General features: G+C 41.0%; 1 protein-coding gene across 2 annotated transcripts in view; it reads left to right on the plus strand.

Moving 5' to 3' along the window:
* Positions 1-19,823, plus strand: part of LOC109895488 (myosin light chain kinase 3) — a 38,785-nt gene that overhangs the window by 17,064 nt on the left and 1,898 nt on the right. For both annotated transcript variants that reach the window (XM_020489196.2, XM_020489195.2), the window contains exons 2-11: positions 9,054-9,147; positions 10,849-11,134; positions 11,872-12,410; positions 12,593-12,698; positions 13,623-13,716; positions 16,910-17,019; positions 17,242-17,383; positions 17,506-17,576; positions 17,830-17,958; positions 18,997-19,149. In XM_020489196.2, coding sequence (XP_020344785.1) covers positions 9,054-9,147; positions 10,849-11,134; positions 11,872-12,410; positions 12,593-12,698; positions 13,623-13,716; positions 16,910-17,019; positions 17,242-17,383; positions 17,506-17,576; positions 17,830-17,958; positions 18,997-19,149 — 1,724 coding nt within the window. The remainder of the gene's footprint in view (positions 1-9,053; positions 9,148-10,848; positions 11,135-11,871; positions 12,411-12,592; positions 12,699-13,622; positions 13,717-16,909; positions 17,020-17,241; positions 17,384-17,505; positions 17,577-17,829; positions 17,959-18,996; positions 19,150-19,823) is intronic.

Below are 19,823 nucleotides of genomic sequence, written 5' to 3' on the forward strand. Positions count from 1 at the left end.
TTTGTCCCACTGACTGTATGCTTTTCCCCCAAGCTCATTACAATTTAGGGTAAATAATCTGGATTATAATGTATGAAGAATCTCATCACTGGCATCTTGATAATCTTGACATTAAATACAAATTTTTGCTACAACATAAAGTAGCCTACTAACAAGCTATTAGAAGGCAGAATTAGGATTAGGATTAGGATTAGAATAGTAATTCAATAGGATCTCTATTTATTTATTGAACCTTTATTTTATAAGGGAGTCGTACTGAGACCAAGGTCTCTTTTACAGATGAGTACTGAATGATGGAAATGACAGAAAATACACACATCAAAATATAAATACAAAATGCAAGCAAAAATCATTTTTATTTAATTTATTTATTTAACCTTTATTTAACCAGGAAGGGCTCATTGAGATTAAACTCTTTTTCAAGAGCGCCCTGGCCAAGATAGGCAGCACCAAGTCATTACAAAAAAATTACAGACAACATGAAAAACTACAAGTAATCTAGTAAAAACCATTGAATTCACAAGAGTATAAAACAGCAAATTAAAAACATTGACATGTCAGGGAATCAGCCTCAAAATCCTTCATCAGTGATTTATAAAACATCAATCGGGACAAGTTCTTCCAGTTTAAAAGTATTTTGTAAGGTGTTCCAAGATGATGGCGCAGAGTACATAAAAGCCCTTTTACCAAATTCAGTTTGGACATTTGGAACAGTTAGCAGGATAAAGTCCAGCGAACGAAGAGAGTACCCACCACATTTCTGAACAATAAAAATGCACAATTAAAAAGGTAGTAAACCCAAAATGGCTTTGTAAATAAAAGTATACCAGTGACTGAGCCTACGAGTGCCTAGAGGAGGACAGCCAATCCTGGTATACAAAGTGCAGTGGTGCGTAAGGGTTTTGCAGTTTAAAATAAATCTCAAAGTGCCATGGTAAAGAGTGTCTATTGATCTCAAACACTGAACGGAAGCATTCATATATAAAATATCCCTATAGTCTAGTAAAGGTTTAAACGTAGCTGATACTAGCCTCCTTTTGGCTTCAAAAGAAAAACAGGCCTTATTCCTAAAATAAAATCCCAATTTCAGCTTCAATTTTTTGTAAGTTGTTGAATATGCAATTTAAAAGAGTCATCAATTAAAATTCCAAGATATTTATATGAGGTTACAACCTCAATCTCCTTGCCCTGACAGGTATATGTGAACGGTTCAGAGGTCTATTTCTTGCATTAGAAAACACCATTCGTTTAGTTTTGTCAATATTGAGGATAAGCTTCAAATGACACAAGGTATGTTGAACAGTATAAAAAGCAGTTTGCATGTTCTGGAAAGCTTTTGTAAGAGACGAGGCACAACAGTAAATAACAGTATCATCAGCATAAAAATGAAGTTGTGCATTTTGGACATTTTTGTCTAAATCATTTATATAAATAGTGAATAAGAGAGGACCAAGTACAGAGCCTTGGGGCACACCATTCAAGACAGACAATTTAACAGACATAAGCCCATCAAATTGAGTGCACTGAGTTCTATCAGACAGATAGTTGGCAAACCATGCAACTGCATGCTCCGAAAGACCTACACTCAACAATCTCTGCCTTAGTATAGCATGATCAACTGTATCAAAAGCCTTAGAGAGATCAATAAAAAGTGAGACACCGTGCTGTTTTTTGTCAATCGCTTCAGTGATATAATTTAAAACCTTCATGGTTGCTGTAATTGTGCAATGCTTCTTCCTGAAGCCCAATTGGTACATCGATAAAATAGAGTTAGTAAATAAAAACTCTTTTAGCTGTTCACTTACAAGGGTTTCAAGTATTTTCACCAGGGGTGACAGCTTTGAGATTGGCTTATAATTATTTAAAAGATTTGGATCTCCCCCTTTTAAAAGTGGTAGGACAAATGCTGATTTCCAGATCTTTGGAATTTCATTACATTCCAGGGTTAGATTGAACAGAGATGTAAGTGGTTCAGCTATGAAATCAGCTGCCAGATTTAAAAAGCAGGGATCCAAAAGATCAGGACCTGCAGGCTTTCTCTGATCTAAGGAGTTCAGGGCTTTATGTACCACCTGCACTGAGAATGGCAAAAAGCTAAAAGTTTGACCAGCTCTCACTGGTTCATCCACATAGGGTTGTACATAGACAGAGGACACTGACTCAAACAGCCTACCAGATGATACAAAGTGCTCATTGAAACAATTCAGCATTTCAGTTTTGTCACATATAGCAACAGAGTCCTTCAAAACAAATGACGGTAATTCATTAACATTACTGTTACCAGACATAAACTTAATAGCCTTCCAAAACTTTCTAGGGTCATTCAGGTTATCAGTGGTAACAGACATAAAATATTCAGACTTGGCCTTCCTGAGAAAAAAAGAACACTTGTTTCGTAACTGCCTAAAAATAAGCCAATCAGCATCAGAACATGATTTCCTTGCTTTAGCCCAGGCTATATTACGGTTGTGAATAATACAAGACAGCTCAGAAGAAACCCATGGATTATCCCGCCCTTTAACCCTGAACTTGCGGAATGGGGCATGTTTGTTTACTATTTGGGAAAACCATCATGAAAGAATTTCCAGGCAGTTTCCACATCAGGGATAAACTCAATCTTGCTCCAGTCAAAATAAAACAAACCATGAAAGAATGCCTGCTCATTAAAACACTTCAAATTTCTCTTACGAATAAAACGTGGGATGGTCTTTGGAACCTTAGTATTTCTAACAGCAACAACAGCACAATGGTCACTTAAATCATTACAAAAAACACCAACCGCAAAATATTTATGTGGAACATTTGTCAATATCAAATCAATCCGGGTAGATTTATCTGGGCATTTATGATTTGGGCGAGTTAATCAACTGGGTAAGATTCATAGAATTACAAAACATTTTTAAATCATCAGACACCGGCTTTAACCAACACCAGTTGTGATCACCAATCAAGATCATTTCACTGTAAAGAAGTTTAGACATAAGGTTCATCAGAGAAGAAAATGCATCACCGAGAGCAGAGGGGGGTCTATAACAGCCAATCACAGTTATAGAGAGACCCTTTGAAACCTCAATATTCAAAGCAAGAAATTCCAACTGTTTACAAATAGTTTCAGACTTTGCCACACTTACATGGAATTGAGATTTTTACATATATAGCCACACCCCCACATTTCTTAACTCGATCAGTGCGATAAACATTGTAACCACTTATACAAATATCCTTATCAAAAACAGACTTGCTGAGCCAGGTTTCAGAAAACACAATTACATCAGCATCAGTTGATTTAGCCCAAATCCTAACAGGCTGCATACAAAACCCGATCTTGATAATAACATGGTGATAGAAAACAAACACATTCATCAGTAATAAGGTCCTCAATCAGCTTTCTGAATTCTCCTAGAGGCACCCAAACGTTACATTTAAAGAACATTTTGAAGATTGAGCCACAAATAAGGTGCAAGAAAACTAAAAGCTGATTTACCTAACTCAGTAGAGACCAAAGGCATTTCCAGAGTTAACCAACCCGGAGACCGGATGTGGTAATTCGCACGTCTAAAGTTTATGAAAGATGTTAGCTACAGTGGGACTTTTTGTAAAAGGGCTTTATAAATTAAGACATAGCAATGTATCAACCTAAGCAATATCAAAGAGGTCCAACCAACTTTCTGGTAGAGAATGCAGTGATGAGCACTAAAACTGTTGCCTGTAATGATAAACTGCATCTAGCGGCTCTAATGAAGTGGCAGTTGCGTTCACATAGATCCGGGGTGGGCAACTCCAGTCCTCCGAGGGCCCGATTGGTGTCACACTTTTTCTACATCCCTAGCCAATTGCCCACCCCTGACATAGATCATGTCGCCATAGTCTAGGACCGATAGGAACGTCGACTGAATAATCTGCTTTCTACTAATTAGCAAGAGCCAGGGTCTATTTCTATAGAAGCCCATTTTTATTCTCAGCTTCTTAACTAACTGGTCAATATGCTTTTTAAAAGACAGCTTTTCATCTATCCAGATGCCCAGATATGTATAAGCCGGGACACGATCAATATGGACACAATCAAAAGTGCATATGCTTAAATCATTATTTTTATGCTCTAGACTCCAGTGAGTATCCATCCTCCTGTGTGGTTCAGATGGTAGAGAATGACATTTGCAATGCCTGGGTTGTGGGCTTGATTCCCATGGGGGGGCCACAAAAAAAAAAAATTACTCACTACTGTAAGTCGTGTGTCTGCTAAATGATGTAAATGTAAACAATATATACTTAGTTTTACCAGCAATGCTAATTTCAGGGCAATAAAGTTTTTCTGTAATACAAGGAATGCAGCCTGTAGTTCAGGTAGAGCCTGGTCAACCATGGGGGCAAAAGCATACACAAAAGTATCATAGGCATACAAGTGCAGGTTACAATTTGTTACAGACAGGTCAATATTGTTGATGGAAACAGTAAAAAATACAGGGCCCAGAACCCTGCGGGACACCTTTCATATTATCCTGATTTAACACCACCAGTAGATACACATTGAGTTCTATCTGTCAAGTCATTTATTAACCAGTTACATGCAGCCTGGTCTAGGCCAATTGAAGAAAGCCTCTGAATTAGCAGTGAGTGATCAACAGTATCGAAAGCCTTTGACAGGTCAATGAAGAGGGCAGCACAATGTTGCCTTTTATCCATACAGTTAACCACATCATGACTGGGTATAAAACCTGACTAATGTACATTTAGAATGCATTTCAAAGATAAGGAAGATCTTAGCTGATATTTTAGCTGGGCAAGAACGTTTCGAAATAAGGCCACCTTTGTGAAGGGGGAGTACATGGGCTGTCTTCCAAACCTTGGGGATAGTACCAGATATAACAGACCAGTAAAAAATCTGGGTTAATTATTCAGCTATCAAGGCGGCAGAGAGCTGCAGCAAAAATGGATCAAGCATATCAGCCTCAGTGGAGCTAGAGGCTGGCAAAGGGAAGAGCAGTAGATTGACTGACCAGGGTCAGTTAAACCACCATTTCTCTAAAATAAAAATCCTGTCAAGATAAAATTAGGACTAAAAGCATAATTTATCCCATTCTTCACAGTTATGATGCCAGAGTCAGACAGAACTTGTTAAGGCAGGGATGAAGAGGAATTTGTACACTTCAGAGCATTTACTGTTTTCCAAAATGTAAAATGATCACCAGCAGAGTTAGAGATAGAGCTTAGAAAGTAGCTTGACTAAACTTTCTTAATCGAGATAGTATCTGTTTCTCAATTGCCTCAAAGATTGCCAGTCCACTACAGAGTCAGTTTTCCTTACTTTGGCCCAAGCCTGATTTCTCACCTGAATGAGCTGAGATAGATCTAACTCTTGGTTTTCTTCTGAGCTATCTTTGAATCTGAGTTGTTTAAAAGGGGCATGTTTATCTGCCAGAACAGGTATTCCCAAACTGGGGGTGGTATGCGCAATGCCGTCGGGGGTACGCCAAATAAAAACGTGATTCACATTTTCAAAAATAAAATTTTAAAATTGTAAAAATGTAAAGCAAAATCTTCTTCACATTTTCAAACAGCCCATTTATATTTTCCAACGTGATTATACATTTTGGTGAGGTTTTTTTCTTGCCTGAGTAGCGTCGTTTCACTGCCAAAAATAAAATTAAACCATCTTGTGTTCAGCGAAATAACAACACAATGTCAAATACAGGTAGCCTAGTCAAATAATTAACATCCAATCACATTAACCGTTACTCTCTCACGGGAATTCCACTAACGGTCCGTATGTAGACAAACGTAGCTGCTGCTCATGTTGGTATCTGTACTGATGGCGCAAATGCCATGACTGGGAGACATTGTGGAGTGGTAACTCGCGTGCAAGCAGTTGCTCCCGACGCCACTTGGGTACACTGCAGCATCCACTGAGAGGCTCTTGCTGCCAAGGGAATGCCCGACAGCTTGAAAGACATTTTGGACACTACAGTGAAAATGGTTAACTTTGTTAAAGCAAGGCCTTTGAACTCGTGTATTTTCTGCACTGTATAAAGATATGGGCAGCGATCATGTAACGCTTTTACAACATACAGAAATGCGCTGGTTATCAAGGGACAAAGTATTGACATGTTTTTTTTAAATTGAGAGACGAGCTTAAAGTTTTCTTTACTGACCATCATTTTCACTTGTCTGGCTTCTTGCATGATGATGAGTTTCTCACATCACTGGCCTATCTGGGGGACGTTTTTTCTCACCTGAATGATCTGAATCTAGGATTACAGGGACTCTCTGCAACTATATTCAATGTGCGGGACAGAATTGATGATATAATTAAGAAGTTGGAGCTCTTCTCTGTCTGCATTAACAAGGACAACACATAGGTCTTTCCATCATTGTATGATTATTTGTGTGCAAATGAACTCAAGCTTACGGACAATGTCAAATGTGATATAGCGAAGCACCTGTGTGAGTTGGGTACGCAATTACGCAGGTATTTCCCGAAATGGATGACACAAACAACTGGATTCATTATCCCTTTCATGCCCTGCCTTCAGTCCACTTACCGATATCTAAACAAGAGAGGCTCATCAAAATTGAAACAAGCGGTTCTGTGAAAGTTTAATTTAATCAGAAGCTACTGCCAAATTTCTGGATTGGGCTGCTCTCAGAGCATCCTGCCTTGGCAAATCGCGCTGTTAAGACACTGATGCCCTTTGCAACCACGTACCTATGTTAGAGTGGATTCTAGGCCCTAACTAGCATGAAAACTAAATACAGGCACAGACTGTGTGTGGAAAATGATTTAAGACTGAGACTCTCCAATACAACCCAACATTGCGGAGTTAAGTGCATCCTTTCAAGCACACCCTTCTCATTAACCTGTGGTGAGTTTTTCACAATTTTCGATGAACAAATAAGGTTTTATATGTAATATAGTTAAATAAAGAGCAAAATTATTAATTAATATATATTTATTTGTGCCCTGGTCCTCTTTGTCACTTCCCACAAGCCGGGTTGTGACAAAAACTCATGCTCATTCTTAAGTTTAAAAAATGTCTTGTATAGTGTGTGTGTGGCAGGCTTACAATCATGGCAAAAAAGAACATTTGAGAGTGCGCTGACCCTGGTGCTAGAGGGGGTACGCAGCTGGAGGTTGAATGTTTGAAGGGGTACTGGACTATAAAAAGTTTGGGAACCACTGTGCCAGAGGAATACATTTGGAGGATACATGTTCTAGAGCCAACTCAGGGTTAGGAGACGGTGGCTAAATCAGAGTAGAACATGTCATGTAAAAATCCTTGAGGAGAAAACTTTTAAAAATGTGTCTTCTTAATTCAATGAGAATTAGTATTTTGCGGTTTCGTATCTCTAATACATATTATGGGACAATGATCACTGACATCATGTGTAAATACTCCGCTAGACAAATATTTATGCGGGTTAGTAAGAATTAAATCAATCAAGGAGGAGTTAACAGGATTTTTCACTTTTCGCCATGTGGGTTTTGAGATCAATTGAGTGAGTTTAAAATCAATGCATATGCATTGAGGCCAGGGATAGCCAATTCAGATTCAAATCCCCTAAAATGACCCAACTCCGAAGACAGAAAAGGTGTTAAACACTCAGATATAGCACCAATATAAGTCTTGTAAAACAATGTGGTCTCAATGGCCACACAAGTACTCTTAAATCTCTACCTGGTACAGCCAGAAGAGGAGCCACTTAGCCCAATATTGGACTAAAGGAGCATAACTTTACTCCTTTGTCCTTTTCCATGCTCTGGTTAAAGGGTGAATTGGCTCTGGAATCCAAAACAGCCAAATACTCCATCTAAACATGAATCGAGTCTCTATTTTGGTAAAGTTCTAGAAATATAAATCCTCTACTTTCACATCACTTCAAAATACACACTTACTATACACTGTTTTAACCTGTATTAACACAGTTGCAGCCAACATTATTTTTCAGAGACAACACGTTTGTGGCGTCTGTCTTCCGTTTACACACAGCTGTTCGAAGATGCAGCAAGCTAATTAGCACAGGTAGTCCACTCTGTCTGCCGTCTGTTTTCGGTAAACAAGCACTGTAACCTAATATGGCCGTGTTGGAACCCTAACCCAAAAAAGGTGAGTATCAATTTAACCTCGCATGGTCGGAACTTGAAGCACAAGCATTTCACTATACACGCATCAACATCTACTAACCATGTGTATGTGACAAATAATATTTGATTTGATTCTGTTTTTGGAAAATTATTATATGAAAGATAAGGTCGCGGATCTGAACAAAAATCCTCCTTACAGAAAACGCCTTCGTCCAAGGACTCTTTTGTGCCATGAAATGGAACTGACAGTCAAGGGCTACTAGCTACTGTGCTAATGCCTCTGCATTGCTTGCTCTTAAGGGTTTGAGGCTCACAAAAAAACTTTGTGACTGCTGGTGTAAAAAGGGCTTTATAAAATACATTTGATTAATAGATTGAAATGTAGATATTTTTTTGGGGGGTGGAGATAGTGTAGTTTAATTCAGTGTTCGTAAATAGTCTGATCGCGTTAGGCAGACAGATGGACTCTAATGAGAGCCAGTAAGGTATGCCGTGCGAACACAGTTGCCCACCCATGCTATGACCCTGCGGTGTACTTCCAGGCCAGATCCCCTGTTGGCATCTCCCAGTTACTCATGGCTTAGAGTAAACTACTAACAGAGTCCAGCTGAGTCGGCCCAGTAGGCATCTGTTATCAGTTATGTGTTGTCATTTCAAATATGTCACACTAGTTCATCATTAATACTAAAAAGACCGTGCCTCAATCATTCTCCATGCCTCAAGTCCATGCCTGAAGTATTGGCAATGTGGTGATGAGTGGATGTGAACAAACATTTAGATCAGATATTTCAGCCTTTAACTTGTTTTTTTCTTTCTCCTGTTTGCTATACATGGTTTATCTTGTTCAAACTTGATATCATACATACTCCTGGAATTGAGCTACTATACCACATTGGTGGTAGAATGATTGTTAGACCTGATTGTGAGGAAGTAGTAAGGAACAATATATATGAAGGATGTTCTCTTCCCTCAGAAAACTAAATCAGAAGATAGCAGCATAAAGCCTAAAGTCACTCTTTGCGACCAGGGGACTCAGGTCCAGGAGGAGGGCTTACAAATCGCCACAGGTAAGCTGGACTTGTCTCTGTGTTATCAGTTGGCATTGATTTTTAAAAATTCAGTTGTTTTTCAATCAATCAATCAATTAATCAATAAAATATTATTTATACAGTACCAGTCAAAAGTTTAGGGTTTTTCTTTATTTTTACTATTTTCTACATTGTAGAATAATAGTGAAGACATCAAAACTATGACATAACACATATGGAATCATGTAGTAACCATAAAAAGTGTTAAACTAATCAAAATATATTTTATATTTGAGATTCTTCAAAGTAGTCACCCTTTGCCTTGATGACAGCTTTTCACACTCTTGCATTCTCTCAACCAGCTTGCATTTGGAATGCATTTAAATGAACAGGTGTGCCTTGTTTGTTAAAGACCAAGTCCATATTATGGCAAGAACAGCTCAAATAAGCAAAGAGAAATGACAGTCCATCATTACTATTATACATGAAGATCAGTAAATCCGGAAAATTTCAAGAACTTCAAGTGCAGTCGCAAAAACCATCAAGCGCTATGATGAAACTGGCTCTCATGAGGACCGCCACAGGAAAGGAAGACCCAGAGTTACCTCTGCTGCAGAGGATAAGTTCATTAGAGTCACCAGCCTCAGAAATCGGCAATTAACTGCACCTCAGATTGCGGACCAAAAACCCTGCTTCACAGAGTTCAAGTAACAGACACATCTCAACATCAACTGTTCAGAGGAGACTGCATGAATCAGGCCTTCATGGTTCAATTTCTGCAAAGAAACCACTACTAAAGGACACCAATAAGAAGAAGAGACTGGCTTGGGCCAAAAAACATGAGCAATAGACATTAGACCGGTGGATATCTGTCCTTTGGTCTGATGAGTTCAAATTTGAGATTTTTGATTCTAACTGACGTGTTTTTGTGAGACGCAGAGTAGCTGAACGGATTATATCTGCATGTGTGGTTCCCACCGTGAAGCATGGAGGAGGAGGTGTGATTGTGTGTGGGTGCTTTGCTGGTGACACTTTCCGTGATTTCTTTAGAATAAATCTGCAGCAATACGCCATCCCATCTGGCTTGCGCTTAGTGGGACTATCATTTGTTTTTCAATAGGACAATGACCCAAAACACATCTCCAGGCTGTGTAAGGGCTATTTGACGATAAAGTAGAGTGATGGAGTGCGGCATCAGATGACCTGGCTTCCACAATCACCCGACCTCAACCAGATTGAGATGGTTTGGGATGAGTTGGACCGCAGAGTGAAGAAAAACAGCCAACAAGTGCTCAGCATATGTGAGAACTACTTCAAGACGGTTAGAAAAGCATTCCTCATGAAGCTGGTTGAGAGAATGCCAATAGTGTGAAAAGCTGTTGTCAAGGCAAAGGGTGGCTACTTTGATGAATCTAAAATCGAACATATATTTTGATTTGTTTAACAGCAGAGGTAACTCTGGGTCTTCCATTCCTGTGGCGGTCCTCATGAGAGCCAGTTTCATCATAGCGCTTGATGGGTTTTGCGACTGCACTTGAAGTTCTTGAAATTTTCCGGATTTACTGACCTTCATGTCTAATAGTAATGATGGACTGTCATTTCTCTTTGCTTATTTGAGCTGTTCTTGCCATAATATGGACTTGGTCTTTAACAAACAAGGCACACCTGTTAATTTAAAAGCAAATTAGTGATTACTTGAGCTAACTCCTTCTCGTACGTCTGTTGCTGTTCTCCCCACAGGTTACAAGCCGGTGGTAGAACTCCCTGTAAAGGAAGCGAAGGCCACAGACCATGAAGTGGAAGTCCCAAATCCTCCTGAGCATGATCCCTGCAGGTTATCAGAAGCTCTCACAGAGGGCCCTGCAGTCGACGAGGCCTTATTCCCATCTACCAATAGTAAAGGCTCTCGCAAGCCCAAAGAGGTCACCTTAAAGAGCAGAGAGCCCACCAGAGTCCAGACCTTCGCCTCTGATGTGGTCGTAGCTCAGGTGGAGGTCACCATCGAAGTGCTTTCTGAGCTGAGGAGGTAGGCTGTCACTGATTCATAACCAAAAGAAAATACCAGAATTCCAAAGGGAAATCTCTCTTTTTATTTAAGTGCTTTTTTTGTCAACAAATAGCAGCACCATTACTCCCAACAGGGTTATGAAAAGTGTGACAGGTGGAGCTGTTGAGTTGACGTCAATTGTCATCGAAGAGATAACAAAGAACTTGCACTCACTGATCTACACTTTCAGCTAGAAATGTGAACGCACGGGGGGATATGATAAATGATCCTCAAGCTAAACCCCACTGCTGCCTTTTCATGTCTCTAGTGAAAGGTTTTCAAGTGGCAGTGGGCTCTCACTAGTAGGGTGAGTAGGGTGAGCAACATGAGGTATATGCTGAAGGGAATACAGAACATCAAAGGGTTCTTCTGTTGCCAATTTTTACATGCCTACTAAGTGGTATTTCAAGAATGGGGGGTACTTAACATGAGAATCAGCATCTATCTCTACTCATAGCCTATAACTTTTATTGTTACTATCTATATTTTGACCTGCAGTAGTGGAACCCAGAGCATAATATTTTCACCGTACCCTGCAATTACATCTGCATCCCTGTATATGTGACTAATAAACACAATCTAAAATGTAATCTAATATATTGCCGTCACCTTGTTTTCATTAGTTACATGTATATTCTGTTTCATTAATGAAGAAAAAGTGTAGGTCTGTGCATTGTTCAAACATGGACTGTTTTGTAATGTTACTGTGTTGCTAGGACTCCTGATGTGACCTTGATTTCGGTGGGGAGTGAGTTAGACAGTCAGTACGTCAAAGTCAAGGAGACAGAGGTTCCACAAGATCCAGAACCCACTGCATCTCAGCCACCTACCTCCACCACTGAGGAGCAACCGCCGGAGCAACTGTCGGGGCAACCCCTGGGGGAAGCCGCTGAAAGTCTCCCTCTTCCTTCCAAGGAGGACACTTTCCCTGAAGAGGACTTTACAAAGGCTTCGGTCAGTCCTCAGGAGCCAGTTATCATCGTAACACCACCAACCCCATACAGCAGTGCGCTAACAAGCCCACTGGATGTGGTCACCAAACCGGAACCAGAGTCAGTAACGATGGTCCCTCAGGTCCAGCCTGAGCCTGTGTCGGCCACAGAGCAGCGAAAACCTGTTCCACCTCAACCAAAGTCTGAGACAGTGAAAGATTCGGCGGAACCAGTTATCCCTCAGCCAACTCCCCCTTTAGTTGTTAAAAACCCTACAGCAACTGCACAGGGGGCTGCCCTGGATGCACAACAATTGGTCATAGGTGAGAAGGGCAATAACAATGTCTATTTCAGCACAATATAGATTGCACAACGGTATGTTACTGGGTGAAATGCAGTATGAATTTTGCTCCTCATGGTCTGTCAGTCCTCCAATAGGTCCACAGATCATTACCCATACCACCAAGCATATAATAAATCATGCTCCGGTGCTCTTCTCTTCCAGATGACTGCCCACCCTTGCCCGCCCCCTTTGAGCACCGCATTGTGAGTGCCAAGCAAGTCCCGATGGGCTCTTATTACGCTGTAAAGCCTAACGAGGTTCTCGGAGGGTGAGTCCTAATTCTTAAGGGCAACGAGAATGTGTTTACTGTACACATAAGACTGTGGTGTCGCATATATTATTCCCATTATTGTTACCCCCCCCCCTCCCCCAAACCACAACATACTTACTGAAAGTGAGGGTTGCCAACTGTTATTTTACTGTTATAAACACACTGTCAGGTCTACCCAATGATGTTGGCTGACAATAGCGACGTAGAAAACACACCAGGAGCCGTTTGCTGCAGCAGCGGTAACCAGGCGCAGCGTTAGCAGATAAACAGGGTTAGCAGACTGACATACTGAGCTGTATAGCATGATAGCAGGCGACGGGCAAAGCAGGGAGAGATAGTACGTAGCCGCAGAGCTGAACAACTGGCAACGCAGACATGGCTAATCCCCAACAGAGTCTGCAAATAAGCACTGGCTTCTTTTATGCTTGTCATGGACAGGGTTTATTTTGGGCAGGTGTTGAGTTCCCATTTGCATAGGGGCTTTTTTAAATCTCCGTGGTCCATGTCGAGTGGAGGCGCTCTCTCGCTACATCAAGAAGTTGGCTTAGTAAACTCTCCATGTGTGGCGGATGATGATGTACTTCCAATGAAACCAGAGGAGTAAAACAGGTCCTTGGAGTATGTCAGCAAAGCCCTGACAGAGGTCAACGCAAAGGATACCCCCTCAAGGTTGACTGCTTGTGGGTCTGTGCCCTTTGGTGCCTTTTGTCAGGGTGTCTGTAGCCTTGAGTTCTAGCATTTTAAAGGTTCTGCATAACCTGAAGCTCGGATTCTGAGAATACCGCGTTGAGACTCTGTGCTTGCGTGGCTAGGGTGTCTGTGTGTTCATCAATGTCTATGAACAAATATTTGTGTTCTAACCTGTCTCTTTAGCATGTATGTAGAGTATCTGTGCACTCATATGTGTCCTTGTTTCCACAGGGGACGTTTTGGGCAGGTCCATAAGTGTGCAGAACTGTCGTCGGGCCTAATCCTCGCGGCGAAGTTTATCAAAGTAAAGGGAATGAGGGAGAGAGTAAGTGGATATACAACAACAGACCTGTGGTCTTTGTACCCCTCCTCTCTCTGACTCCCAACCTTTCACCACCCACCCTGACCTCTCTCTATGTTCCTGTCAAGTTTATTTATGAGGTTCTATGTGAGCAATTCTCTAGCCGCAGCTTAAAGAGATACTCACACGTACAAACGCGCACGCGCACACACATACACACACACACACACACAAGCTCTCTCTCTATCTCAAAATAAAAAATTACTACGCAACAAAGTTAAAGCTGCAGAATCTAACTTTTGGATGACCCGACCAAATTTGTGTACACTACACGATTTTGGTCCTGATTTAGCTATCCCAGGCAAGCTTTTGAGATCAGAGACAAAATCCCCATGTCGTTGCCTACTCAGGGAGCGCAGCCGTCACCAACTCATTTAACGTGAGTGTGTCAGAGAAACAATCTGAGGGCTACCGATCTCATCTTTGAGCAGTCCCAGACGTCCCGATATTTTCAAACGCGTTTGATTTTATCGGCACAAAATCTGCAACGCTCTTGTTGTGTGAGATGTGCAACGACAACTTTTGAGAACGGTGGTCAGTAATAGGTCAATGAGAGCTCGCCAGAGAAGAAGCCAGTGAGATGAAGACGTTGTTCCGCATCACCCAGGATGTGTAGACTCTCCAGCAGGAGCCATGCCTACCACTAGTATTTTATTTCTTTTACCAGGTAAATTGACTGAGAACACAGTCTCATTTACAGCAACAACACAGGGAATGGTTACAGGGGAGAGGAAGGGGGATGAATGAGCCAATTGGAGGCTGGCGATGATTAGGTGGCCATGATGGTATGAGGGCCAGATTGGGAATTTAGCCAGGACACCGGAGTTAACTCCCCTATTCTTACGGTAAGTGCCATGGGATCTTTAGTGACCACAGAGAGTCAGGACACCCATTTAATGTCCCATCCGAAAGAGGGCACCCTATACAGGGCAATGTCCTCAATCACTACCCTGGGATATTTTTGTAGACCAGAGGAAAGAGTGCCTCCTACAGGCCCTCCAACACCACTTCCAGTAGCATCTGGTATCCCGTCCAGGGACCGAACATGACCAACCCTGCTTAGCTTCAGAGGCAAGCCAGCAGTGGGATGCAGGGTGATATGCATTTGTACATGCCTTTGACCAAAGCAAAAGTGTCAAATCGTTATGAAGTTCAGAAGCAATGTTAAAAGTTCAGAAGTTCAGCTATGAAGTTCAGAAGCAATGTTCTTGAATTCAAAATGTTGGCTACAAATTTCAACTCTGTATGGCAAGCGTGAATGTCTGACTGAAAACTTTTATGAGCCTGCTTTGAGCCACAGCTCGTTCTAGCTACATTAACAATCTAATCACATCATCACGTCATTGTTTTCACAAGACAGCGTGGTGGTGTGGAGAATCCTCATGACCAAGTGAATAATCTTGTAGTGTGTGACACCCCGTCTGTGCCAGATCGGCAAGCAAGACAAATCACCACAGGAAAGACGGTTGTTTAATGTGAGAGGTTCAGCGATGTTTGGATTTTGAAAGTCATGTAGTGTACACCCGGCATAAGAAGCGGTAGATCTGTTCTATGTGCACTATTTCTATGCTTCCCATTGGTAAGTTTCATTTTTGAGTCTTTTAATTTCGGATCTGTACACCAGCAGCAAACAGCTGAAAAAACTATATTTTGGATTATTGAAAAGATATTTCCAGGAAATGGCAGATTGATTTCTGCATATTTTTACAAATATTTACATTTTCTATTCTTACTCTTTCCATTTCTCTTTGATACTCACAGACACACACTCGCTGAGAACGCACACAGCACGCACCTGTGTCTCTTTTACCCAAAATCCATCATGGCTCCCGTCAGGATTCATTTCACATCCTTCGCCTCCTATTACACCTGCTAATCACCACACTCTCTTTATAAGCACTTTTTTAACGATGCAACTTTGGCTTCTCTTCTGACCTTGCCTTTATTGACACATCGAATGAGTACAACAGAAAGCTGGTACAGAAAGCTGATATTGAATTTGTGATTAATAATGCATTTCTTAATCAATCATACACTGAGCAAAGTACGATGTTTCTCATGTCCAATATGTGATGTACGCATTTTGTTCAGAGGTAATACATTTCTGTTTGGTCAGAATGGCAAATGGCTCTTTTGTACTCCTAAATATCAGAAACATCCACTTTTAATTTGTTTCTTACTGGAATGATATCATATAATATAATATATTTTTAGGATATTTCAATTACTTCCAAATTAAAATACTTGTCTTTTACAAATTGTTATTGTAAAAGATAAGTATTTTAATATTGGAATGTGTTTGGAAAATACATTTGCATGTATTTGAAAATAGTCAAATACACTGACTCAAATACACTCCCATGCATTTAGCCAGGGTCGGTTATGTATTTGAAATTATGTATTTGGAAAGAAGTATTTGAAAATACTTTTAAATAGTAGACTATTTATAGGAAATAATTTGAAAATACTTTCAAATTATTTCAATATAAGTAGTTTATTGGGGCCACATTATTAGATGACTGATTGGGGGGGGGGGGCTGTGTTGAAGCCACCATGCCTCCATTTTGTCACTCCCCCAAAAAATATTTTGGAAGCTATAGGAATGCATTTACTAATGTCTACATTTGTTTTTGCAACATTTATTCTATTACAGACACCTTAATGTATATCTTTAAATCATAGTATATATTTTTTATATTACTAATGTTACTGTCCCCACTACAACAGCAAAAATACTTAAATAAATGTAATTTTGACCTTGAACATTTAATTGAAATACTGTAGAATTCCATTCATTCGTATGGAGGACTGCTCCTACTGGGTAGTGCCAATATGGCCGACCGGTGGCTTCAAAGCCTCTCACTGGCCAATAAATAGCATCAGCAATCCAGGGTTTGTATACATCATTGATTTGAACCCAGGTCTGCATAATACATTGTTCAATGAATATGTTTAAGGTATAGTGTCATATACGTATAATTGGTATGGGTATAAGCACCCTCCAGAGTGGTTTGATTATTTTTTCTCTAGAATCATGAAATGTGATAGATTGTGATTTTCCTTTTTGCTGAGGTTGAGTGACTTCCTGCTCTCTCTTCTCTTATTTCCTTATTCTCTCTCTCTCTCTCTCTGTCCTTCCTCCCACTGGGTAACAAAGGAGGAAGTGAAGAATGAAATAGGAGTGATGAACCAACTTAACCATGTGAATCTGATTCAGCTTTATGATGCCTTTGAGTCACGGACAAACCTTACGCTTATTATGGAGTAGTAAGTCATTATTCGCATTAAGTCAGTATTTAGAAATTGCAACTCTAATAGCACCACCTATCTGCATTTCATGTGGGTACGGCAAACACTGTTCCAGGCTATAAAGCAATGTTTTAGTGGAATTAACCTCCTATGTCACTTAATTTCCTCAGCTCTTCTTTGCTTCTTGCACAGTAGCACAATATCACTTTTCCGGCACTGACCAGCTCCCTGTCTTTGCAGTGTGGACGGTGGCGAGTTGTTTGACCGGATCGTTGACGAGAACTACCTGCTGACAGAGCTGGATGCCATCGTGTTTATGAGACAAATCTGTGAGGGGGTACAGTACCTCCATCAGCAATATATTCTTCATTTAGACCTCAAGGTACAAAGCGTAACCTATACATAGAATATATTGCAAGACTTGTTAGTTTGACATGGATTTGAATTATATTACGTATCACCCTGGTGTGAGGATTCTTACATGCTCTCCTTGTTTCCTCTCAGCCAGAGAACATTCTTTGTGTCAACTCCACAGGGAACCAGATCAAGATAATAGACTTTGGTCTGGCCAGAAAGTATGTTTCTCAGTATTTTCTCCATTCAGTGACCATAACTGTTTTAATCTGCAAATCTCATCTATTGACATCCCCCTTTTCCCATCATTCTCAATTGAGTAGCCAATGAGGCAGTCATGGTAACAGTCACCCAGTAGACAGCTTGGTAAAAAGTTGGCCATCTCTGTAACTCTGAGTCTCCACCCATGAAGCTCTGTTGTAAGACGTGGGATCTTTATGTTCCCATAGTTCAAATGTGCTTGTCTCCCCTCAGGTACAGACCCAGAGAGAAACTAAAGGTCAATTTTGGCACCCCAGAATTTCTGGCTCCTGAGGTGGTCAACTACGACTTTGTCTCTTTCCCAACGGACATGTGGAGTGTGGGAGTCATTACTTATATGCTGTGAGTCTCTCTTTCTCTCTCTCTCTCTCTCTCTCACTCACTCTCACTCTCTCACACACACACACACACACACACACACACACACACACACACACACACACACACACACACACACACACACACACACACACACACACACACACACACACACACACACACACACACACACACACACACACACACACACACACACACACACACACACACACACACACACACACACAGAGAGAGAGAGAGAGAGAGAGAGAGAGAACCACCTCCGCTTGACAAATATACTCACCACACACCTCTGCACAGCAGCAGCATCATACCTTGTAACACAGTGGACATAGTGTGTAACATGAGGATCTGATCTGTTGTAAAGGGTCAACCAATGGTATCCTAGCCACCGGAAACATGCTTGCAATCTATCTATAAATGCACATTTGTCTCTTGTCACCCACACTAGCACACTGTTCAGCTATGACTAAATTCATACCACTGCTGCCCCCTCGCAACGTTGCCTGTCAGCCTCAACCATGGCCCTGAATGAACTGTGTGCATCCCAATGGCCGTCTGTTTTTTCGCAGGACCCGGCAGATTCAATTAATGATAATAAACTGACAGCTGACCAAGGAGGGTTCGCCCAAAATAAGAATGTGTGGCTGTCACACTCTATGCCCACCAGCTTGCCTGAATACCTAGCACTACCCAGGGCTCCATGGTGCTAATTGAATTATTCTATTCTATTTTGAGTAAGCATCAGCATGTGAGTGTGTTTTGTTTCAATTTCTCTGGAACGTGGCACACACTTCTGCTCCTTCGTAACCATTGCCCACAGTCTTTTGTGTTGAAGTGTGTTAAGGGTCTAAGATTCATATTCTCAAACTTCATATTTACATACCTGGCCCGTACTTTTCATTCCATGCAACAGGACACTGAGGCAGAGCTCTCTGTAGCATCATGACTTTGATGGCTGCTTTGTCTTTCTAATGAGTCAGTGTATAGAAGGACTGTATGAAAATGTAACTAACCCAGAATATCTCCCTGTTTTATTAGTCTGAGTGGACTGTCTCCATTCCTGGGGGACAACGATGCAGAGACTATGAACAACATCCTTCACGCCAACTGGGATTTTGATTCAGAGGCATTTGAGAATGTCACAGAGGAAGCTAAGGACTTTGTTACCAGACTGCTGATTCCAACTAAATGGTATTTCATATCTTCCTTACAATTAATTGTCTATTCATCTATATTGTTTCTCCCTCTTTGTCCTCCCCACTCAATCATGGCCAGAGCACCATCTCATTTAATCAAATGAAAAGGCCTATTGTTTGCCTAAGGCAGGAATATTCCAACTGAATACACCTCATTGCCACTTAATCACAATCAGACTGTTGATGGTTCATTTGGCCATTTGTCTAAATGGGTCATTTGAATATGTGCCATGAAATCCAAACGAGTTGAGTAAACAGGATATAGAAGGTCAATAGAAAGTAGCACATTTGAGTCACATTAAATGCAAACTACACTGCCAGGGCCTGAGTGAGTTGTGTGTGCTCCCACACTGGACTGTTCACTGAGTGGTCAGCTGGCAGGAAACAACGGCAGCCCGTATTGCAGATGGCAACAGGCACCTTGTTGTTCTTTCTGTGCTGTGTCACCATTAATGAACTGGTCATTCCTAATCGGGGTACTTAGTTGTGTGTTATTCACCCCCACACCCACTATCAGCCATGGTGAAAAGGATCATAGTGGGCTCATCATTAGCCTCTCTCTGTAGGCTACTTTTCTTTCCAGGTAATGGGTACATCTCTGCTGTTAGCAGCAGCTATTTCATTATAGGCTAACAACATTAGATGAGGCATGGGTTACAAAGAATGTTT

Source organism: Oncorhynchus kisutch, linkage group LG8 (genome assembly GCF_002021735.2).
Source record: "Oncorhynchus kisutch isolate 150728-3 linkage group LG8, Okis_V2, whole genome shotgun sequence".
NCBI lineage: Eukaryota > Metazoa > Chordata > Actinopteri > Salmoniformes > Salmonidae > Oncorhynchus > Oncorhynchus kisutch.